At 41.8% G+C, this 22,524-nt stretch overlaps 2 protein-coding genes across 2 annotated transcripts; one reads left to right on the forward strand and one right to left on the reverse strand.

Annotated features, from left to right (window-relative positions):
* Positions 1-1,637: 1,637 nt before the first annotated feature.
* Positions 1,638-13,365, forward strand: LOC308306223 (tumor necrosis factor alpha-induced protein 2-like; the record flags this gene model as incomplete). Its single annotated transcript, XM_080751122.1, has 10 exons — positions 1,638-1,647; positions 1,765-2,431; positions 3,329-3,428; positions 4,082-4,201; positions 6,031-6,038; positions 7,140-7,266; positions 7,539-7,658; positions 9,415-9,570; positions 12,398-12,519; positions 13,218-13,365. 10 exons carry the CDS (start codon positions 1,638-1,640, stop codon positions 13,363-13,365), a joined length of 1,578 nt encoding a protein of 525 aa, XP_080607248.1.
* Positions 13,366-20,061: 6,696 nt separating this feature from the next.
* tmem81 (transmembrane protein 81) lies at positions 20,062-20,829 on the reverse strand (the record flags this gene model as incomplete). The annotated part of the gene is made up of 1 exon (XM_080751123.1): positions 20,062-20,829. The coding sequence occupies one exon, from the start codon at positions 20,827-20,829 to the stop codon at positions 20,062-20,064; it is 768 nt and encodes a 255-aa protein (XP_080607249.1).
* Between the last annotated feature and the right edge of the window lie 1,695 nt (positions 20,830-22,524).

Below are 22,524 nucleotides of genomic sequence, written 5' to 3' on the forward strand. Positions count from 1 at the left end.
TAAAGCCCGTATCAGAGTCTACGGTGGAGACCTATCCACCGCAAATTTGAGGTGGAAAGCTTTCCACCTCAAGTCAGAAAATAAGTGCAGGCCATCATAGTCACGGCCCACGGTGAAGTCCTTTACCCCGTCTAGACCGGTTCAGGTCGACCAATCAGTGAACGGGGTGTAGAGCCTGCCTGTCTGATAGTAAAAACAGAGAGATGTGTTGGGACTCACGGTAGCCTCGCGTAGCCAGGCTTACTCATCTGCGAAGAGAAAAGCCTGGTGACAATAGAAGGCAGAAGACGTTCTGGGAGGGGGGGCTGAATTTTCCCGGAAGCTGTATTTTTTTCCACAGTGCGGTGTTCCTGCAAACGTATTCCCTGCACGAAAAAAGCTGGTCTGCGTCTCCTGCTCCGTCGGTTACGCTCGCAATAAACAACATACAAACAAAAACATTGATTCAAGCAATGTTACACCTATTCAGAGTGAGTTAAGAGCTACAATCTATTTTAGTTTTTTCGCTGGGGAATGTAAACAGACCCGCATCGCATGACGTAACTTCCGTTAACCGCAGCACTTCCGCTAGGAATTTTGACACACACCGCAAGCCCTATTGTCTACAGGGTGGACTCACGGTGTAAAGCTCTCCACCGTGAGGAATGATGTAACGTTGTAGTTTCATGACTCAAAAAGACTCGAAAAGACTACACCGCGGTGTAAAGCCTTCCACCGCGGACCCGACTATGATACGGGCTTAAAGGTACAATATTTGAATCCAATATGTAGTGGAATAGAAGTAAAGGTTTGGGAAATTGTTGTTGTTTTCACAATACATGACTTGTTTTATCCTGCTTTTCTTATTTCAATATTAATTATTAGACCTACACTGTTGAATTATGCCTTCTGTAATCTCGGCATCATTGAAAATGAGGGCTCAATGTATTTCCGAGAAAATACATTTTAATGAATAAAGTAAGGGAAATTCTTATTCTTATTCTGACTTTGAGAGTCAGCAGTTTTAAAGTATAAACTGTTACAAGTAAGTCCTGTATTCAAAATGTACTTGAGTAATGATGTTTTGGTATAAATATCACTAAGTACACAAGTAAAAGTACATTTCACAAGTTTTCAAATGTAGACTATAATTTAAAAATCTTTTGAAAATAGCAGATCTACAAGCTCACAATGCTTCCCATCGAAACAGTGAGCTTGTAGATCGGCTATTTTCAAATGGCCGAAATATATATAGGGCTGAAGTGGTTAATGTATGTTTTGTGCTAATAATCGAAATCCGCAAAGTAACTATAGTAAATAAAGTTACTCCAGTAAAGTAAAAAAAAATCTCAAAATTGTACTTGATGCAGTACTTGAGTAAATGTAATTAGTTACTTTACACCACTGAAGACCTTCAGTTAGATCCGGTATATAACATGTTTAGCACAGAACCATCATGACTTTATATTAGAATCAATTGCAGCACAAAATAATTTGTGACCCCCCCAGCATGTCTGGGGGGGTCAATTGATCACGCAACCTCCAGCAGCCATTTAGCCAAGGCAATAGCGCCAGTTGGGGGAAAAAGACAGAAAATAAATAGTTTGATAGCTAAAAAGACCTAAAGAGACATTCCAGACCCCCCTCCGGCGCTTATGATGTACAGCAGTATTTAAGTAAATGGCTAGTTTACGCCACTGAGAATAAACTAATGCCCAAAACTAAACTCTAGTAAACTGTTACAACTTCGTGGGAAATTGACATTCTGTTTGCTTTCCTCTTCAGATGAACACACGTTTGAGCAGAACCTGGTGCATCTCCGTCTGTTGGAAGCTGGAAGGCAGCTGATCGACAGAGAAGAGCGTCTGTTCAGTGCCACCGTGGCGGGCCGGGGGACGACGGACCCGCTCCTCTGTCAGAACGATCAAGTAGATCAACTCGCTAAAGACCACACGGCCCTCCTCGGGGGTGTGACGCAGGCTATAAGGGAGTCCCTCGACCCGGCGAAGGAAAGCGTAGAGGCTATAAAGTCCGCTGTGAGAGCTCTCCTTCAGGAGGCGGAGCAGGACAAGAGATGGACTTCAGCGGAGAGGAGAAGCATGACACCCCCAGCATGGAGGCCGAGTTGGTGGAGACAGCTGCTGGACTCGACGCTCCAGAAGACTGTGGAGGAGCGAATGGACGTGCCGTCTACGACCGCGGACCAGGAGGGGCCGGGGCGGTCGTCTGTTCAGATGGACATAGACGGGAAGGGAAAGAGGATCAAAGAAGACCTCCAGAGGGTGGTGGAGGTCCTCAAGGACTGCTATCCGTTGGAGATCGATATTTGTAACCTCTTCGCCAGGCTGTACCACCAGGACTTCAGTTCCAGACTCTGTAAGATCGCGGTCTTAGTGCTCAGCGAGAAGGACTGCGAGCATGTCCTGCGTTGGACGAATGATTACTATCCAAAGTAAGTACATTTGTGGCGTTCATTTTTTTGGGGGGGTTAAAACAAACATTTTTATTATTATTATTATTACCCTTAATAATAATAATAATATTATTAGGAAAAATCACACCGAGTGTGAATTGAGCGGAGTTAATTTCATCAAGCGTCCAGCTGGCCAATCACAGCGCTCCCTGCAAAGCTTGGCCAATGGGACCCTGAGCGTACAACAAACTTTGAGCCGTTTGAGATGTAGGCCATGCTTCAGTTTAATTTAGGGCCCGTACTCAAGTATGGGTAACTGGAGGCAAAGATGGTGCCGGGGGTGAGGCGTGGTGACAGAAATGGGCGTGGGTACAGAAAGTGGCATCACGTGGATGTATGCACAGGAAAGCTTTGATTGTCATTTGTTTGCCTTGTGCAACAGCTGTCGTGCACAAGCTGTAAAGGTAATTTTTGCCATATTTTAGCTTTCGACGATTAATTCCACTTTATATTATATTCATATCATCTATTATGACAATTTTAATTAGACAATTGTGGATTTATCAGTGAGCAGTAAAACAACTTGTAGCCTCCTTTCTACTTCATATTATTTTTATATGATCTATTTTGCTTTAAATTATTAATACTGTCAGTTAAACCAGGCTTTTGCAATCGATTGTGAACCGGGGACCACAACCCTGACTAAGAATCAACCTGGGGACCACTGGATCAAATTGGTGTTGACCTGAGAATCTTTTTCTTTTACTTTTTCTTTTTCGTTTACTAAAACGCTGGAAAGACAGGGAGACCACTGTTACTGAGCAGACACTTTACATAAATGATGATGATCAGTAGGTAGAGCTACTGAGCTATAAGTAATATCACATATCTTTAAGGGAGGGTGCTAATGTGACTGACTTTCTCTCTCTGTGCCAGTATACTTCAAAAATATGAGAAAGACATCGACGCATTGGGGAAGCTGTTGCCTGAGGATGTGTGCAAACCGATGGAGGAGCAATATCTAACCAACTCACAGGTAAAGCAGAGATGTCTTGGTCTATATGAGGATTGTTAATTATAGGGAGCATTCTCACATATAATTCAGTATACTGGGTGCGATTGGGAGAGGTGAAATAGCAACATTCTTGCATATTTAATGAATGTGTTTGTGCTCACACTGCATGTTGTCAACCACATGCAGCAAGGAACCGAATTAGACCACGTCCGTATTGCATTAGTTTGTTTGATCCGCAATACGCAACAGGATTCGTTTTAATCGCAATAACAGGCACGTTGCCTGTGTGAATGCACCCATAGACTGGCCTGATCTCTAAATTTCATTGCCTTCTTTTACTATTCTGAAAAACATTGGGAAGCTTGGCTGTACTGCAAGCTACATATTAGTGGTGAATAAATGGAATTCCTGAAGCTGTTTTGAATTTAAAAAAAACAATAGGCCATTTGAAGACTTCTAAGAGCAGAGTTCTGCAGCAGAACACAGGAGTGTGTGTGTGTGTGTGTGTGTGTGTGTGTGTGTGTGTGTGTGTGTGTGTGTGTGTGTGTGTGTGTGTGTGTGTGTGTGTGTGTGTGTGTGTGTGTGTGCGTGCGTGCGTGCGTGTGTGCAGCTGTGCGCCAAATGAGAAGAGAGAAAACATTATTGTTTGTGTGTGTATGTTATCTCGTGTCTAGGCGAACACAAAGAGGCTCATCGACGGAATTCTAAAGAAGGAGAAAGAAGCCTGGATGAAAGGAGATACTCCTGCGTTAGAAGAACATTACTCAAGTCCATTGGCCATCGATGTAGTTCAGGTCAGTGGTGGAAAAAGTACTCAGATATTTTACTAAAAGTATCAATACTGCAATGTAGAAATACACTGTTAGAAGTAGAAGTCCTCAATTAAAAATGTACTTTGAGTAAAAGTATGAAAGTTTGGGCATTAAAAAGTACCTAATTTATACAGATGGAAATTAGGCTTTAATGATAAACATCTTGGCAAACGAATGTATCGATTTATTTATTTATTCTAAAGGAGCATGTGCATGTTCTATTCCTATTCCAATGATGATAATGTTTCTACCTTGCTTGAGCATGCTGCTGCATGTTAGGGTCTGTACTGGTATCATGTTTTATCTTTCTATTTTTCTTTGTGACAATGGAGTACATCACAAGGTTTTAGATGTCTTGCTTTGAATGGTATGCCTACATGCGTGTATCTACAGTATTCTGCATCTAGCATTTGGCAAGCCCCAACATGAACATTTTTAAAGGGATATTCCACTTTCAACAGGGAGCAGTGGAAGGGCCTCTCTCCACATACACACCCATTGTAACTTAAAACTCCATTTTAACCATGATAGATTCATTAAAAACACCCATTACTTTTTGGTGACTCATACTACCCTCCTAATACGTGACCAGGCCGTGTTTTTTCGATAACTTTTTTCATTTATTTTTAAAAATTATTTGGGAAAATGGAAAAAATGAATACAAAAACGATAATTATTAAAAATAAATGAAAAAAGTTATCGAAAAAACACGGTCTGCTCACATATTAGGAGGGGAATATGAGTCACCAGAAAAAATAATGGGTGTTTTAATGAATCTATCATGGTTAAAATGAAGTTTGAAGTTACAATGGGTGTGTGTGGGGAGAGGCCCTGGGCCTGGAGGGCCTGGTAACATTTACATCAAATATCTAAATATTCAATCAAGCTAATTAAAAACTGTTCAAGGTGTTCATAAAAGCCTGATTAAATGATAAAATTACCAAAAGTTTTTTTGAAAGTGAAATATCCCTTTAACTCAAATCTTTGCTTCTGGGAGTCCGTGGATCAAAATATTTTTGGATGGGGGTCGGTGGCCAAATACATGGGGTCCTTGACATGACAAAGTTTGAGAACCACTGATATAGGCTGATTCTACAAATGTCTTCTAAATATCTAGATGTTTTTGTAGTGTTCATAATCCTTTGAATTTCTCCTGAATATAGTGTATCAATGGTGGCAAGCGTTCAGCAGAAGTTTATTTAGGAGACCAGCAGAAGGCTCTGGCTGTAATGTGCCTTCTTAAAGACTTCCTACAAAGGTAATGGTGCGTGCGTGTGTGTGTGTGTGTGTGTGTGTGTGTGTGTGTGTGTGTGTGTGTGTGTGTGTGTGTGTGTGTGTGTGTGTGTGTGTGTGTGTGTGTGTGTGTGTGTGTGTGTGAGAGAGAGAGAGAGAGGGAGAGAGAGAATTATACTGATATTAATAAGTAACTGTTAAGTGTCCTTTTAATTTATTACAGATTCAATAAGTTCCACGAGGATGTAATGAAGGGAACCCCTGCAAACGGCAAGCCTATAACGATGGCAAACCTCATCTGTGTGGAACAATTTAGGTATGTGTCAAAATCATTTGTGTCCCCAGAAATACATGAATGAAATGATATTACATGATGAAAACAAAATGCTCCATTTAGACCGTTGCAAGAAAATGTGTTTTCACAAAAGGTGGCAGCTCATCCATCATCCATCGTAGTTTTACACAGCTTGTCACATTGAGGAAATGATGCATTACACTTGTCTCTAGCTTAGATTTCAAGCCACGTTTATGTGGCCTTGTTTGATGTGTGCCAAGTATCTAACTCAACCGTTAATCAGTGCGGAGGGCAAGTTCCTTGTTAATTATTATGATTGATTAATTGTTGGTCTGTAGTTGACAAAGAACAGTTAGTTTAGTGTTACGCGGGGCGAAGATAGCTGAATGGGTAGAGAGGCCTCCTGAGAACAGAAGGTCCCTGTTTTGTATCCAGGGCCCCGGAATATGTGTGGAAGTGTCCATGAGATAGACACTAAAGCCTCGATCAGAGTCTGCGGTGAAGAGCTATCCACCGCAAATTTGAAGTAGAAAGCTTTCTACCTCAAGTCAGAAAATAAGTGAAGGCCATCATAATACGCCACGGTGGAGTCCTATTCACAGTGACTGACTAGTCTAGATTGACCAATCAGTGAACGGGGTGAAGAGCCTGTCTGTCTGATAGTAAAAACAGAGAGATGTGTCGAGACTCGCGGTGGAAAGCTCTTCACCGCGAGGAATGACGTAACGTTGTAGTTTCATGACTACGAGCCGACTCTGATCGAGGCTTTAAACCCTAAGGCTTCATTCACACTAAAGAGTAACATATCCTCTCTGTGTCGTTTGAGAATGAGGGGGGAGGGTGTCGTCCAATTCATTCTCTATGTAAGTCACATGGTTTCATGTCTCTTCCAAGCCTCTTGGCTTGAATCTTCTTGTCTCTTGACCAAGAGGCTTGGAAGAGACACGAAACCATGTGACGTCCATAGAGAAAGAATTGGATCCACTCTACCCCCCTCATTCTCAAACGATACGGAGAGGATATATGACTTTACTGTCTGTAGGAAGCCTAACTGCTGTCCATGGACACTACCCCTATAGTGACCTCTGATCCTGTTACTTAGCATGCATTATTCAAATATAGTGTGATAATTACCCCGAACGAGTGCAGACCAAATTATTATTATCCTTAAATGCACAAAATCTCTGCATCCGAATAACTGTTATTTAGGCACAAAGCCAAAGAAGAAAAGGGCATGTGGTCAACATTTAAATTGAATAATATACTGTACCAGGGGGTGAATTTTTCAGTGAGTATGATGTAACCACTTTGGCTCAAAGTGACAGTTCAGCAAAGCTGCCTGTTGTATCGCCCTAATGGTTTTCAGTAATTTTCACAAATCCCTTTGCGCAGGGATTTCATCATCAAGAAGACAAGTCTCTTCCCAGAGGAAGTAAGGGAAAGCTGTTTGGCAACCGTGACCGCTATGAAAGAATCAGGATATGCATACTTACTGAGCCCCTTGCACAAGGACCTGAAGGTATTCTTCATATTTTTCTGCAATGTTGTCCCTATCCAACTGTATGAGTTTTCAGAATACCTTTTTTTTTTATTTTTAGAATGTAGGCTACAGTATAGCAAAAGTGCAGGAATTTGAGCAAAGCTACAATATGTAATTTAAAGGAGATCTCATTTTATGATCTATTGTCATATTCTTCTTCCTCTATTATCTATTCTAATTACTAGTGCCGTTTTAGCTAAGGGGACCGTTATCTAAGGTTTTTTTTTTTTTCTATTCGCTCTCTCACACAGCCTCAGTACAAAAAACTTGGAACCAGTGAATGGCTAAACAAACCTTTGTTTGAGGAGCTGCTGGACAACGTGGAAGAACGTATTCAGGATCTCAAGGGGCTGAACGAGTCCTGTCATCAGGTTTGCATCTGCTATTTTGGAAAATTATATGGTTTCAATTTAAAATATGGAAAACATAGCCTTGCATCAAGGAAATTGCTGGTTTGAATCTGACCTTACTTGGAATATCAGGGAGAGAGAGGTTTTGGGGCGAAGTAGTGCTTTACCCTCCCTTAACACTGCTATCATTGAGACACACGCAAACAAGCTAGTCAATCACAGACCGCTGCCATCTTTTGGTCTAGTAGAGTTACTGAACTGTCAAAAGTCAAGGGCTGGATGGTATGGTATGGTTTATTGCTTAGTCCCAGAGGGGAAACATGTTTTGCCACCAGAGCGAATACAAATACACACACAGCAAGTAACAATAACAGACTTGACAAATTACTTAACATTACACCCTCCCAAAACAAAGCTAGTGGTGTTCGTCAAGGAATCTAACAGCAGCAGGAACAAGCATATATAGGCATCAAAAACCTATTGCTAAACTAGCTACGCAGGTCCTTAAATACCTTATAAGAGAGGATGACCTTTGAAGGAAAGAATAGTGTTCAATTTGGTCCTCATTCGCTTGGCTATAGTGATATCCAAAGTATCCTGAGGGAGGCCAATCACTGAGCCAGCCTTTTTAATCAATTTATTGGATGTAAATGTGTGTATGCGTGCGTTCAAGCCCAGTGTTGCTTGACAAGACCTTCTACTTACAACGATAACCGTTGCAGGTTAAGATTAGATATGTTGTCCAGCTGCTATTTTATTTTACAGTTGTGGACAAAAGTATTGGCACCCTAGCATTTGTTTAAAAAAAAACACACACTTTATTCCAGAAACTTGGCAAATGAAAACATATTTTGGCATCAACATGTACTTATTTGGTTTGCAGAGGAACACAACAAAAAACTGGAATAAATACAGAATCCTAGCTCATTCTACACAGAAATTAAAAAAAATAGCATGGACATGATTATTGACACGCTTTTAGATTTGCATGACATACTTGAATTTCAAGCAGGCTATTCACCTGGAGCTCACCTGTGGTGGGTGAAAGTTGACTTTAATGTTTAGTAATCACTAATCCAACCGGTTTAAATGGAGTAAAGCCCTCATGGACAATCCCAAGGCTCCCAAGTCCATCTCCAGAGACCTTGATGTTCCTTCAATGTGCGCACTGTGTTCCTCTGCAAACCAAATAATGTTGATGCCAAAATATGTTTTAATCTGCCAAGTTTCTTTCATGCAAAGGTTAACAAAAAGCAGATTCACTTTGCTGGCAAAAGGTTCTCGGACTGAGAGCAATAGTGTGTTGCCTATAGCAGTGTTTCTCAACCACTGTGCCTGGGGACCTTTGGTGTGCCTCTGAGAAGGGTCAAGTGTGCCCCTTGAAACTGCGTGAAAGCCAGTATTGTATTTATCATTTTAAAAATGATTTAAACTAGTGAAAACAGCCGATCTACAAGCACACAACGCCTCGCGGTGCGAGGCGTTGTGTCCTTGTAGATCGTCTGTTTTCACTACTGTTGTGCGACAGCCTTGTATGATGAAGCAGGGCTTTACTTTGCGAAGGAACGTACACATTTGAAACTTGGAGATACAAGGTTTCTTCCCGACAGTGACGATATTTACACCTCTGTATTATGTTGGTGTGCCCATGGATTCTTGGGACATGAAAAGTGTGCCCACTGGCCTATAGCGACCACACTAATATAGTAAAAGGAAGATGATTTGATTCTATGACCTATTGTACTTGACTGATTGACCATTGATGAACGTATTGCAGGAGCTGATGGGACGGCTGGAGAAGGAAGTGACAATGGAGTACGTCACAAGGCTTCTGAGAGACAAGGTCAAGCTGAGGAACAAGAGAGAGCAAGAGCAGGCAGCCAAAACTGTGACTGAAAATGGACATAGCCTCCACAAGCTGTTTTCTAAAATGGTGAGACATTAGTCACTTCACACACGTCAGAGGGAATAGAGGGACTCTATGGATTAATATAGCCCTAGACAATTTTATTACAGTTAACTAAAACTAAAACAAAAAAATAAATATTTTGTTCTTATTTTATAGTAAATGGCTGTTTTTTCTTTCTTTCTTTTTTCTTTCTTCCTTTCTTTCCTTCTTTCTTTGTCAACATGCATTAAGTTCTGGCTTTAGACATAGAACACCTAACCCTTTGTATAATGGATATTATGTGCTGAATATTTCATATTAAGTGGTTTACATGCACACTTAAACCCTGTATATTTCATCATCAAAGGAATAGTTAAAACATTTTCGCTAACAACATGCCCAAAATAGGGTCTCCAGGTTAGAGGATAGCACGGGTCTTCCAGGACCCGATAACCCGAGACCCGAACCGAGAACCGAGCCGTTTCGGGTCTAAAATATTCACTTGTCCCCCGGGTCAGGGTAGGATAGGGTCTAATTGCCTCGGGTCTGTTCGGGGCATTCCAAAATGCATTTACCCACAAGGTTCCGAGAGGACCCGAGATTAAAAAATATACTGTGTAGTTACCCTTCAACTTTAAAATATATAAATATATATTGTTTTTAATGAGACATGCATTGTAATTATGCTCCCAAATCCATATTATCGTCTGTTGTCGCTTATTGAAAGAGTCACGCTCAGCGCATCCAATCTCAAGCGCAGTGCAACGCTTGAGATTGGATGCTGAAGTGAAAATCATGGAGTTTTTTTTTGCGAGGTGAAACGCAAACAAAGGCCACCTGGAAGATGCAGGTTGGAACGTCATTTAGCCTATATGGAGCATGTTTCTGGACATCATCTGCTGGGACGGGCGACATTAAGTCGGCAAAAATCTGCCTACTGTATGTGCAACACAAACGCACCGACGCACACAAGCCATTTGAGTCTCGTCTCAGTCTGTAATTACTCTGGTGGGGCAGTCGAGAGCGCAGGAGGAGGAAAGTTTTGTGATGCGAGCTGTGGTGTCGTGGACACTGACTGGACAGTAACTCTCACTGGACAGGTTGATGTTTGTTGTGAATGTCACGGTGATTGTTCAGCTGGGGACTGAGATGAAAATCTAACTGTGCTGCATGACACACGGCGCACGCAACCCTCCGCAATAGCTCTCACCTCTCGGTCCTCGGAGCAGCGGCTGAGGTGCGCTGCTGCTGCGCTCTAGTGTCTAGGTTATTAGTCTCAAAAGTAATGGTAAAAAATAAGCATTATATAGCATCGGACACAGTTCGGGCCAAAGACCTGGCCAGATCGGGTCAGTTTCCCCCGGTTCCATTTCAGGGTCGGAACCAATCACTCTCGGATCCATTTTGGGTCGGGGCTAGAAAATCTGCAATTTTCTAGGGGCCATTCGGTTCGGTCCAAATTTCCTCGGCTCCATTTCGGCTCGGCTCCCATTTTTTGGACCCCTGCTACCCTCTACTCCAGGTGCAAAGTGGTTAATGGAGGCATAGTTCTACTAACTCTATTGCAAACACTGTGAAGAGAAAGACTCGTTCAAACATGCTTTCCAGTTTGCTGAAGTTGATGGCTCCTCTGATGGGTCGCTGGCGCTGTTGTCAGCAAAGTTGGTGATATCAAAAGGAAGAGTAGACAATAAAAGCCATGATAAAACATGTTGAGACTCAAAAAAGTTTGTTTTGAGTTCAGGACCATCCAGGGTGTGTGGCTGTGCGTGACATACTCGATTCTCGAGACCTGAGCATTCAGCTTTCCATGTGCAGAGAGTTTGCACTGGACAAACAATTAAACTATGGAGGTAGGCTGGATTCCTCATTTAATGATGAGAGATCAAGCTCTTGGCACACAAACACATTGGGACGAGGTGTTGCCTGATTTACACACATTCTCCTCACAATAGAACAATAGAATTCGTGTTTACTTATTTAATGTACCTGGGGCCCAGGAGATTATTGAGTTCTGTGGTGGAAGTTGGATCTGAGATATGCTGGCAGTAGTGATGTTATGAACTATCACCATCAAAGCAAACATTTGGCCTTAATATTAAGTACATGGTCGTTAACACTTTGAATGGGGCACAGGACACTTTCCATATCGAGACTACGTGCACAAACACACAATTTAAATGCACATGCACTTACTAGCACTGTACTAGAGTTCTCAACAGGCCTGAAAATTAAGGCCCGGCCCTAACTGGGCCCTAACGGGGCTGGCCCAAGGCCATACCTGGCCCGACTAGTTAGCATACATTTTAGGCCCTACCCGGCCCGAAAACGTCGGGTCGGGTTCGGGTATGGTCAGGTTCGGGCAGAATTTGAGAACTCTAACCTGTACATGCTTTATTTCTTCATTAGTATTGCTGCTATTTCTTGTCTTCTTATTCTTTGTTATAGTTTATTATTTCTGCTACAACATTCCATAATGTGGAACCAAAACTTAACACATTTTACTCTTGTGTTCTCTAATATAAGATGTAACAATAAGAACAATGGCTCATGAAAACATGTTGGTTTTATCGATCAGCAGCAAGCCTTTTGGGGTCCTGGGGGATTTTAAGGAATTTCTAAAAAGAGAGGAAAAAGAGAGGGGGGAGAGGGAAGAGAATGGAGAGGGAGTTGAAACTGGAAGACATGTGACACAGGTCATGAGTTGGCTGCAGTAATACAACACCCGCATGCATTCACATACCAATGAAGCAATTTATCTATGCATGGTCACATATTGCATATGTACATTTTAGGAGTCAGATATGGCACCGTCATCATAACCATGCAGTAGGTCCTACCATCGTTTAAAGAAGGTCATTGTTGTTAACAGGGTTCCAGGGAGGATTGGCTGGCTGACATTCTGCCTAAGATTGCAGAAGTTCTGAGACTGCAAGACCTTCCTGCTATTCAGATAGAAGTAGGATCACTGGCAGCATCTTACCCTGACCTGAGGTAACCTCTACATTCTATTGACCTACTTTTACTGGCCTCTCTGACTTGCGGGGAAGTTGTGTATCACTTGTCAGCAAAGTTTGACAATGTACGAAATGCTGATTAAACATTTGCCTAAACATCACAAAACTAGAATTTATAATGGTATTGTGAAGGAACAAAATAGGGAAAGTGTAAAGATGACAGAGCACTCAGGAATGTTTTGGTGTGTGTGTGTGTGTGTGTGTGTGTGTGTGTGTGTGTGTGTGTGTGTGTGTGTGTGTGTGTGTGTGTGTGTGTGTGTGTGTGTGTGTGTGTGTGTGTGTGTGTGTCATACCGTTATTAACCACTTGAACCCCAGATATTTAATGTAGAGACCTCACCTGAGTGACTCTGAAACACTTAAACTCTATACGTTGTTGAGCAATCTCATTATGTAGAAACAGAGTGAAGAGGGAAGCACACACATCCAAAAACAATTCACAGGTGATGAACTAAAATATGTACATTTAGAAGAGGAATGGAAGTCCACACACTGTATATCAGTTCCCAGACATTTTATTATATTAAAGTACAACATTTCAACCCTAGCGGGTCTTCATCAGGTCTGGTACAGAGACCCGTTAGGTTTGTTTGTTCAGATTGTTATTATGCGTTGACTATTTTATTTTGAAAAGATTTCATTGAAATTCATTCATCCTTTTCTTTCTGACCTACAGTGTCAGACACATCTCTGCCCTGCTGAAATTGAAGACCAACCTATCCAAAAACGACAGGGAGACGGTGAAGGACACATTTCAAGATAGTTTGGCTGAAACCAATCGTCAGGATTTTATTTATTTTTTCTCCAAAATACAGATCAAATAAGGTCTCCACTCTCCAGAATGCAACCACGATGGTTGCACTTGCGACCGAGAATCTGTGAAGAACTGACCCCCACTCTGCCTCCGATTAGCTCTCACTCTGATATTCTTATATGATGTATGGGGTGAGGGGGGCGGGGGCATAAGGCAGATATGGAACTGTGAACCTGTACTTTTTCTGAAGCAACATCACAGGAGCACACATTATGCATTGCAGTTCTTGCAAAGAGTGCGGCCAAAGCGTGGCTGGGAAAAGTGCTTTTGCTGTCGTACCATCAACATTCCAAATAGGCTCTGTGCATGATTATAGTTGGCTCAGCAGCAGGAAACACTTGGAAGTGGAAACACATGAAATTAAATACGGACCTGGAACAGGGGCGTCAATTGGGTATGGCAGGGGTATGCAGCTGCCATAGCCTGGGTCCAGGGGGGAGAATACAAGTTACTTTAAAATACAAATCCATGAATGTCTCTTTGTCTATCTGTGCTGTGTTGTTAAATTACATTAAAATAACTACAATTGCAAAATTTAACAAGGTATTATAATTATATTCTCCACACTTTTATTCTCCCCATCTTGACAGAATGGTATATTCCCAGGTTCCGCAGGTCAGCTGCACAGGTGCAATTCATTATTGTTAATTGTGGCACGTTTACTAACATGCCAAGTTTAGCTGCACTTGAACAACCGTTCCAGGCTGCCATATCCAGCCCAAGAAACCATAGAAATTTTTTGGGGAAAAAATAGAACTTCTTAAAATAAATGTATCATTCCTGTTGCTAAGGTATGGCAACATGACTGGTGTTCGCGCGCGTGCAAGACACCAGTCATGTTGCCATACCTTACCTTTTACTGAACTGACGCCACTGACCTGGAACAGGAAAAGGGAATGCCACCTTCTGGAAAAGGGAACTATAGTCATGCACAGAGCTTATTGAAACCTAAAAGATAGCTCTATATGCAGGTGCTTATAACAATCATATTAGGGAGACTGATTGTTTATACATGGATGGGAGAGTGTTACAGCTATCTTAACATATGTCCAGTAATGGAAAACTCCAATTATAGCCATGTGTCCTTGAGCCTTGAGCAACTGTGAACCTAATTTAAGTTGTATAGTGGATATGAGTGGCAGCTAAACACAGTATTTAATATGTTAAAATACATGTTATAAAAAAAAGCTAAGTACAGTATCTAAAAAGGCAAGTTGTGGTTAAATAGCCTCGCGGGGCCAGATCGACTCATCCACCCAATGGTTATTCTACAAGTGTCCAGGTCTTATGTACATGAAATGTTTATTTTTTTGTTTTGTTTGTTTTTCTTATCCTTTGTGTCCATTCTTGAGTTCAGCTCAAATGAACATTATCAGTGAGGATATGAGTTTAATACTGTATTTTCAGTGTAGTTGTTGTTACCAGTCTTATCCAACTGCTGTCAATGCATTCTCAGTCAGCCATACAGTATATCTTATATAGCCATATATGTTTCCATTAAATACATAAAAAATGCATTTATAATGTGAATTAGATTCAAATGTCAATGAAATATATGACCTATGTCGTGCAGGTTTCTGGGTCTGAAACGGGTTTCAGCTTGTAAGTCTGTTATTTTAGAATTCGGGTTTAAGTGGTTGATTCATATTCTATTCTAGTCTAGTCTGCATTTTCCTGGGGTTCCCATCCTATGAACAGAGTTTAGTCAAAAGTACAATATCTTTCTTTCAAAAACTGTACAGATTCTCATAAAGTACAGTAAGTAAGTAAGTAAAGGTGTTAATGTTAAGTATCCCAAGAGTCAATAGGTCATGCCATTTGTGTTACACTTTATTGTGTTTGCCCTTGATGTGCTGCTTGTTGTGATTAGCTGCTTTTACCCACCTGCCGTTCCTAGTTTGGGCATGTCATAGGTGGAAATGTGTATAATGTATATGATATATAATATGTTTATTTTTTCAAAAATACAACACGTTGCATCCACATCGTAAGTAATCATTTTCACTCATTGAAAAGAAATTATGTATTGTATTTAATGTGTGTATTGCATAAGGAGGTGCTCAAGTTCCCACTATTCAGTGCATACCGGTATATGTCTGTTTCTCTGTTATGTTATAATACGCCAAATAAATAAGATTGACTATGCAAATACAGTAATTTGGGTGTCCGTATATGAATGTGATTAACTGTTTTTTGACTCAGAAAGGAAATTGATATGTCTAGATGTATTCAATATTCATATTGCAGTTTAGACAGATGCTTATAATTTGGATCGTAAAAGTTGTCTCCACTTTTATGTATGGGAGCAGTGAGTCCTTTATTTCACAACACAGGAAAATATCCTGTATGAAGAATGTTTAATCATTTTTGTAATTGTGGGCTCGCCTATAAGGCGAGCACACTTTAGATATTGTCAATATTTACTAGGCAGGCAGTCAGTGCAAGTATCAAAAAACTTCGGTTCCTTTCTACTCCTACATACTTAGTGAGAAAATGAAAATAAAAACATCAATGTGTTCAGTTTACAGTGGCGAAGTGTGCTATTATTTTTTATAGCAATCGGCCAAATGGTGGCGCTGTAGGAAGCCTTCGAAAGTGCGATCTTTGAACAGGTATAGCTCATGCTGTGTTATACATACAGCCATGAAACCTGTATACACTTATGCGTCTCCTCATGCCGAACAACTTTTACCCTCTAACTTTTGACCTCTGACCTTTAGGTCTCCCACAATTCGGAATTATATGAAAAACAGTAAAAATCTATCTCCTCCTGGGATTTTCGCGTCAAGTGCACAAAACTTTTTTCACATGAACTTTGAACCTATATCTACACAGGCTATGTGGTGAGAAGTTTGTACGTTAAATAATGATTTTTTAATAATTCAATATATATTGCAGTTTTATGCAAATTATTCTTCGGCCTCTAAATCATACATGCAAAGTTACACGTTCATGGCATTTGGCAAAGATGTGGAGGGTTAGTCAAAGTATCACTGAAACCAATTTTATTCCAATCGGCCAAAGGGGGGCGCTATACGAAGCGTCTGAAAATTCAAACTTCAAACGGGCATAAGTCATGACTCGTTTCGTTTGAAGACATGCGACTTGTTACGCGCGTGCTTTGACTCAAGCGGAAGACATCTGTGTCGTTGTTAAGTAAGCTCCGCCCTTCGATTTTCCGCCAATTTGAGCAGTTTGTAAAACGCGTAAACCCGCTTTTAATCTGGAATTTTCGCGTCACGTGCACAAAACTTTTTTTACGTGAACTTTGGACCGATATCTAAAGATCTGTCAGATCGGATTTCTTTAACATTGAAACATGCTTTTTTAAATAATTCAAACAATATTGCATTTTTATGCAAATTATTCTTCTGCCTCTAAAACATACATGCAAAGTCACATTTTCATGACAAAATAGTGTAGAGGGTTAGTTCAAATATCACTGAAACTAATCTTACCCCAAATGGCCAAAGGGGGGCGCTATATAATTTTGAGCAGTTTGTAAAACACTTAAACCCGTTTTTATTCTAGGATTTTTTTTGCAATTTGCATGAAACATTCTACACGCAATCTAAGGACCTTTATCTAACATGCCTATGAAGTGCACACAAAAAAATTATAAAATAATAATAATAAATATAGCTGCAAGCAGCGATAAAGTATCCAAAGCCAAAAACACCTCAAATCATGAACACAGCCTGGGATGTGCGTGAAATCTTGCAAGCACATTCCCAATAGGTCAAGGAACAGATACCAACCTTCTCACATTGGCCTGTTATAGCGCCACCAGCGGGTCAACTTTTGCATAACACATTTTTGGAACAAAATGGACCAATCTTTGACGTCAGTAACGTCAAAGAGAGCACTGCCTGCGATCTTGACATTTTGTGCTTTTATAGCCATTGTTTTCTGGCTTGAAGCGAGCCCACAATTGTTTCGAAGGAACAATATTTTTCTAGTTGTCAATTGACATTTGTCAGTATTCAAGCATAATTTCATTTAGATTGCCATAAGCACCACATGCCTTATTTACTTTCAAGGCTTGGAGTTCTTTACTCAGTAGCCTACTACCTTCCTAAATATTGTAGCAGCAATAACAAAGAGATGACTACTCACTACTGTAGAAAGATGTAATTCTGGGAAATTGCGAGTGTGGTTGCCGTGATGCCGTCACACTTGCAACGCCACTTGAGCTTTGTTTGGTGTTGTACATTTTTTGAGGCCACAAAGGCCAAATGCCAGGGCAGGAAGGTCATCAAAAAAGCAATGATTCCCTAAAAGTTCACATGCCCAGCCTGGACAAGGAAATAGACCTAGGAGAAAAGGGAGCAATCAACTGGGTCAGGGGTCTGGAGGATATTGGTGGGGGTCCAGGTTGGGTAGCATCCTGCTATTGATCCTCTCTTTGACAAGCTTCTATTCTCAACTTCCTTCTCTTGTTTCCACTTCTTGTTGTTTGTGTTGTTTGTATATTTCTTTGTATGTGTGTGTGTGTGTGTGTGTGTGTGTGTGTGTGTGTGTGTGTGTGTGTGTGTGTGTGTGTGTGTGTGTGTGTGTGTGTAGAAACTCCTCCTGGTCCATTTCCCTGGACTGGCTCCACCCCTCACCTGCTCTCACTCATTCTCCACACCTGCGCCCACTCACACCTAATCACTAATCAGTGACTGCCTATATAAACCATAGATATATCTATGATATAAACTGCCCGAGTGTTCCGTCTTGTTGAGCAGCAGAAGAAACGCCTACCTGATAGAGCCCTGGCCTGGAGTCCTGTCCTTATGCGTCACTGATGTGAGTTTGTTTGATGTTGTATTTATTGGTTATTGTGATTGCTAGCTACCTTTTTGTATCGATGCCTTATGAAGATGTGTCAAATGCAGTGTGTGTGTGTGTGTGTGTGTGTGTGGTGTGTGTGTGTGTGTGTGTGTGTGTGTGTGTGTGTGTGTGTGTGTGTGTGTGTGTGTGTGTGTGTGTGTGTGTGTGTGTGTGTGTGTGTGTGTGTGTGGTCTTTTAATAAATCCCAGAATATCTTTTCATGAATTGTAAATATCTTCTATGGTGTGTCTCTGTAGAGGCTAGTCATAAATAAGAGTCTGATTGTACAAAGCTAATCTCTGAAACCACTGGACTGACCAGCACCATAGGGGCGGCAGTGACTCAAGGGTAGAGGGGCCACTTGGCAACTGAAGGTTCTCAGTTCGATCCCAGGCTCCCCTAGCTCTGGTCCATCGCGTCACCTCCAGTGCCAGAGCTACAGGCTCCCCCAGAGTTAGTGTCGAAGTGTCCTTGAGCAAGACACTGAACCCCTTGTTGCTCCCGATGTGCAGGTTGGTGCCTTGCATGGTTTCCTCCGCCATCTGTGTATGAATGTGTGAGAATGGGTGAATGTAACAATCTATGTAAATCGCCTTGGATAAAGGCGCTAAATGCACCATTTACCATACTGTATGTCTTGTGCAACTGTCAGTTGGCAGTACAGTTTCCGTTCCTAAAATATGTAACTTTTAATTTGACCATTGAAGTCAATGGGGCTCAGATTGGGCTGAAACGTGTCCAAATTTGGAGACTACTAACATCGTCAATATGCCATGTATTGTGAAGGTTATGTACATGCACCTTCATTGTTTTTACGGTGTGGCTTTGTAAGCTGAACAAAAACCGATGCAGAAAGAAAACAAATGATTCACATAACAGACACTCACATCAATATAATGTGAGACGAGACGTCCAAGCATAGCAGCCACGCCGTTGGACCCCATCTTGTTTACTTTTTTAAATCGGAGGTCAATGGATGTTGGATCATATTTGGCTTTAACTTTGCCCAAGGTGACTGTCATAGTACTGTTGTAATCTAGTGGCCAGTGTCCACATTATCTGCAAAAGACAGACAAAGGCACTCATTGAACCTACCATTGTCAAGGTTTTGGGTTCAGTGGGTGCATTTGCAACTTCTGTGCGACTATACGCTTCTCAGCTCTATCTATCTATCTATCTATCTATCTATCTATCTATCTATCTATCTATCTATCTATCTATCTATCTATCTATCTATCTATCTATCTACGCCCGTAGCCAATCAGAGAGGGGTAAAAGGTGTCATCATAATATCAAGGCATATGTAAGGTTGCATACGAGTATTTATCCACCTTATAAATAGGCAATCTCTAAACGAGGTAAGGATCCCTTAAGGATGGGTGAGGCGATGGGATGGATCTAGATTCTTCAAAAACTGACAGGAGTTAGTTACTCATTGTGCTCAACAAAGCATTGGAAGCTGATAAAATGAGCGATGGTAGAGGGAATAGAGGTATTCGTCTAGATCTCTCTCTTTCTCTCTCCTCTGAGATCTTCTCGTGGAATATGTGGTGTATTCTGATCTCCTTCTTGCCCTCTTCTCAACCAGTTCCTCAAAAACAGCCTGTATAGTTGCTCACTCTGATCAACAGAGCCTTGTAAGCTTGGCCTCCCCTAAGTAACAAGAAATCTTGTGAAATAAAATGTTGTCAAGCAATCATCAAGGATGATGATACACGAAAGAAAGAAAGAAGTAAGCTGAGGAAATGAGTCTGAGCAGATCTTGGGTTCCTCCTTTCCCTCTTCTGAGCCCTTTCTTCAGAAACAGCCAGTAGGTTCCCTTGTTTTCTCTCTTTCCCTCTGCCCTCTGCCCTTATTCCCATGGAATATGTGATGTATTCTGATCTCCCTCTTACCCTCCTCTCAACCATTTCCTCAAAAGCAGCCAGTAGTTGCTCACTCTGACCAGCAGAGCCTTGTAAGCTGAGGAGATGAGGCTAAGCAGAACCTGAACTCTTCTCAGCCCTCCCTTCAGAAAAAGCCAGTAGGTTCCCACCAGAACCAGCAAAGCCAGAGAAGCTGAGAAGATGAGGCTAAGCAGTATCACGATGCCTATGTTCCCGGTGCTGTGTTCAATGGTTGTTGGGTTGTCCCACCGGGCCAGAGCGCTCTCATAGTCCAGATTCAGAAAGTGCTGAGGGAGAACACGCACTCCCACGTAAAGCCTCTTCACCCTGCGCATGGCACGGTTCTGTACGAGACATTTGTATGTACCGGCGTCTTCTTCCTTAACAGGGTCCAGTACCAGTTTATCCAGTAGAGGATTTTGCCAGTCACTAAACAAAGTCTCGTCAGAGGTGATTATCCCACGGGCATAACGCCATGACACCCTCCATGTATGTTGCTCGTCTGCCATGCCTCCCATCACCTCTCCTAGACAGTCGATGACCAGCCTTTGTCCCGTTACCGTGGTGACTGTCCTGAGTCCACACTGCCACGTCTCCAGGCAAGTTACTGTACGCACTCGACACCGTACCTCTCCGCTTACTTTATCTGTCTGACACAGCGTCTGTGTTTTCAGTCCCAGGCCACATGTGGTGCTACAGTTAGTGCTGTCTGTGATCACCTCTGATTCTACTTCCTCTTCCGCAGTGATGTCATTGGTCTTATTGGATGACATTGATGGCCCCTCAGATAAAGACTGAGGTTGGGCACGATGATGTAAGAAGAGGAGGAAGAGGAGGATTGGAAGAGAGAATTTAACAAGGTGCATGTTTGCTGTCACTGGACAAAGGGCCGACTACACACATCCTTACCATTTTCATAGGCTGACCAGAGCTATGGTCTGACGTCACATACAACACAAACCCGTTGAACATGCGTGCCAATCAATGCCGATTTGCATCACTGCTAGCGGTTCTGCGCCGACCTGGGGGACGTTTCTCTCTGCTTAGAGTTGTGTTTTGGCATACTGGTTAACATTCACCAGGTTAGCATTCACCAGCGTCGGCAGGTTAAGCCCCTGAAACACATACTGTAGCAATTTTTTCATCAACATCAACCAGCAACGACCAGAGGCGTCAATACGTCTGAGTGCAAGATTATTTGAGTACAATAGCAGAAGATCTACAAGCATTACACACTTTGTAGATTTGCTATATTTTTGAGCGGTGGCAAACCGCTCCATAGAGTGGCTGTGCGTGTGTCTGTAGCCTTTTTCAGCGTTTTGCCATAGCAAAATGTGTGTACGTAGCATCATGTTTGTCTAATGTCATATGTCTGTAGCCTTTTTCCTCAGTGTGTGTGTAGCATAGCCTGTACAATACATCCTAGACTCAAATACGCTATGCAAGCACGACCACCGCTCACTTCACATTGGGTGTGATTTTTTGCTTTTGTATGATGAAGTAGGGCATTCATTACGAAAAAATCAAACCTCGGTTCGAAGTGAAGCGGTGAATCTGAGTATAAAATATTCATTCAGAATTCTGTAGCTCTAGACAATTATTGTCTAGAGCTACAGAATTCTGAATGAATGAATGATTTTATCTGGAGGGCCGGATTGTCATGTGAAGCTTGACCAATCCTCATTTTTAGGGAAATTTTTAATCATCCAATCATCAGACCGGGACGGACACTACACACATATTCTGGACGTACGGGACAGATAAAACCTGTTCATTCTGGACTGAAATGACCATATATGGACATGGGGGACACACATGGGACACACATTTACGGACAGATAAAACCTGTTCATTCTGGACTGAAATGACCATGGACATGGGGGACACACATTTAGGGACAGATAAAACCTGTTAATTCTGGACTGAAATGACCATATGGACATGGGGGACACACAAAGCCACTCCTTGGAAGCGGCTCTCACCGCTTCAAAAAGGACGTTTTTGGTATTGAATCTAAGAAATCAGCGTATTGCTTGGTTCAGTTTGATATTGTGTTTTTGTTGAATGAGAGCTTGTCCCGCTGTACTAATGGCATGAGCAAAGCTTCAGTGCAGGACCCGCCTTGGCCGTGGGAAGTCATTTACAGCAGCAGGTGCTGGTCCAAGGACACTTCCTGTGTTTTTTTTATTTTATTTTATTTATTTTATAATCGGTTTAATGTCTGTGGCACAGACTCTGTGGTACAAGTATCTTGTCAACGTTGATGTCAAATCACATACTACCAGTACCACCCCCCATTTTTTTAACATATTGCAAAAAGAATGTTCGAGAACTCTCGACAACTGGTCTGGTTGTCTGTCTGTCTGTCTGTCTGTCTGTCTGTCTGTCTGGAATGATCTCCCCAATCAGGGCAAGCGGGTCGGTAATGTTAATGTTACATCGCGTCGCGCGATCGAAATATAACACTG

The sequence above is a fragment of the Nannobrachium achirus genome, assembly GCF_963921795.1.
Source record: "Nannobrachium achirus genome assembly, chromosome: 20".
Classification (NCBI taxonomy): domain Eukaryota; kingdom Metazoa; phylum Chordata; class Actinopteri; order Myctophiformes; family Myctophidae; genus Nannobrachium; species Nannobrachium achirus.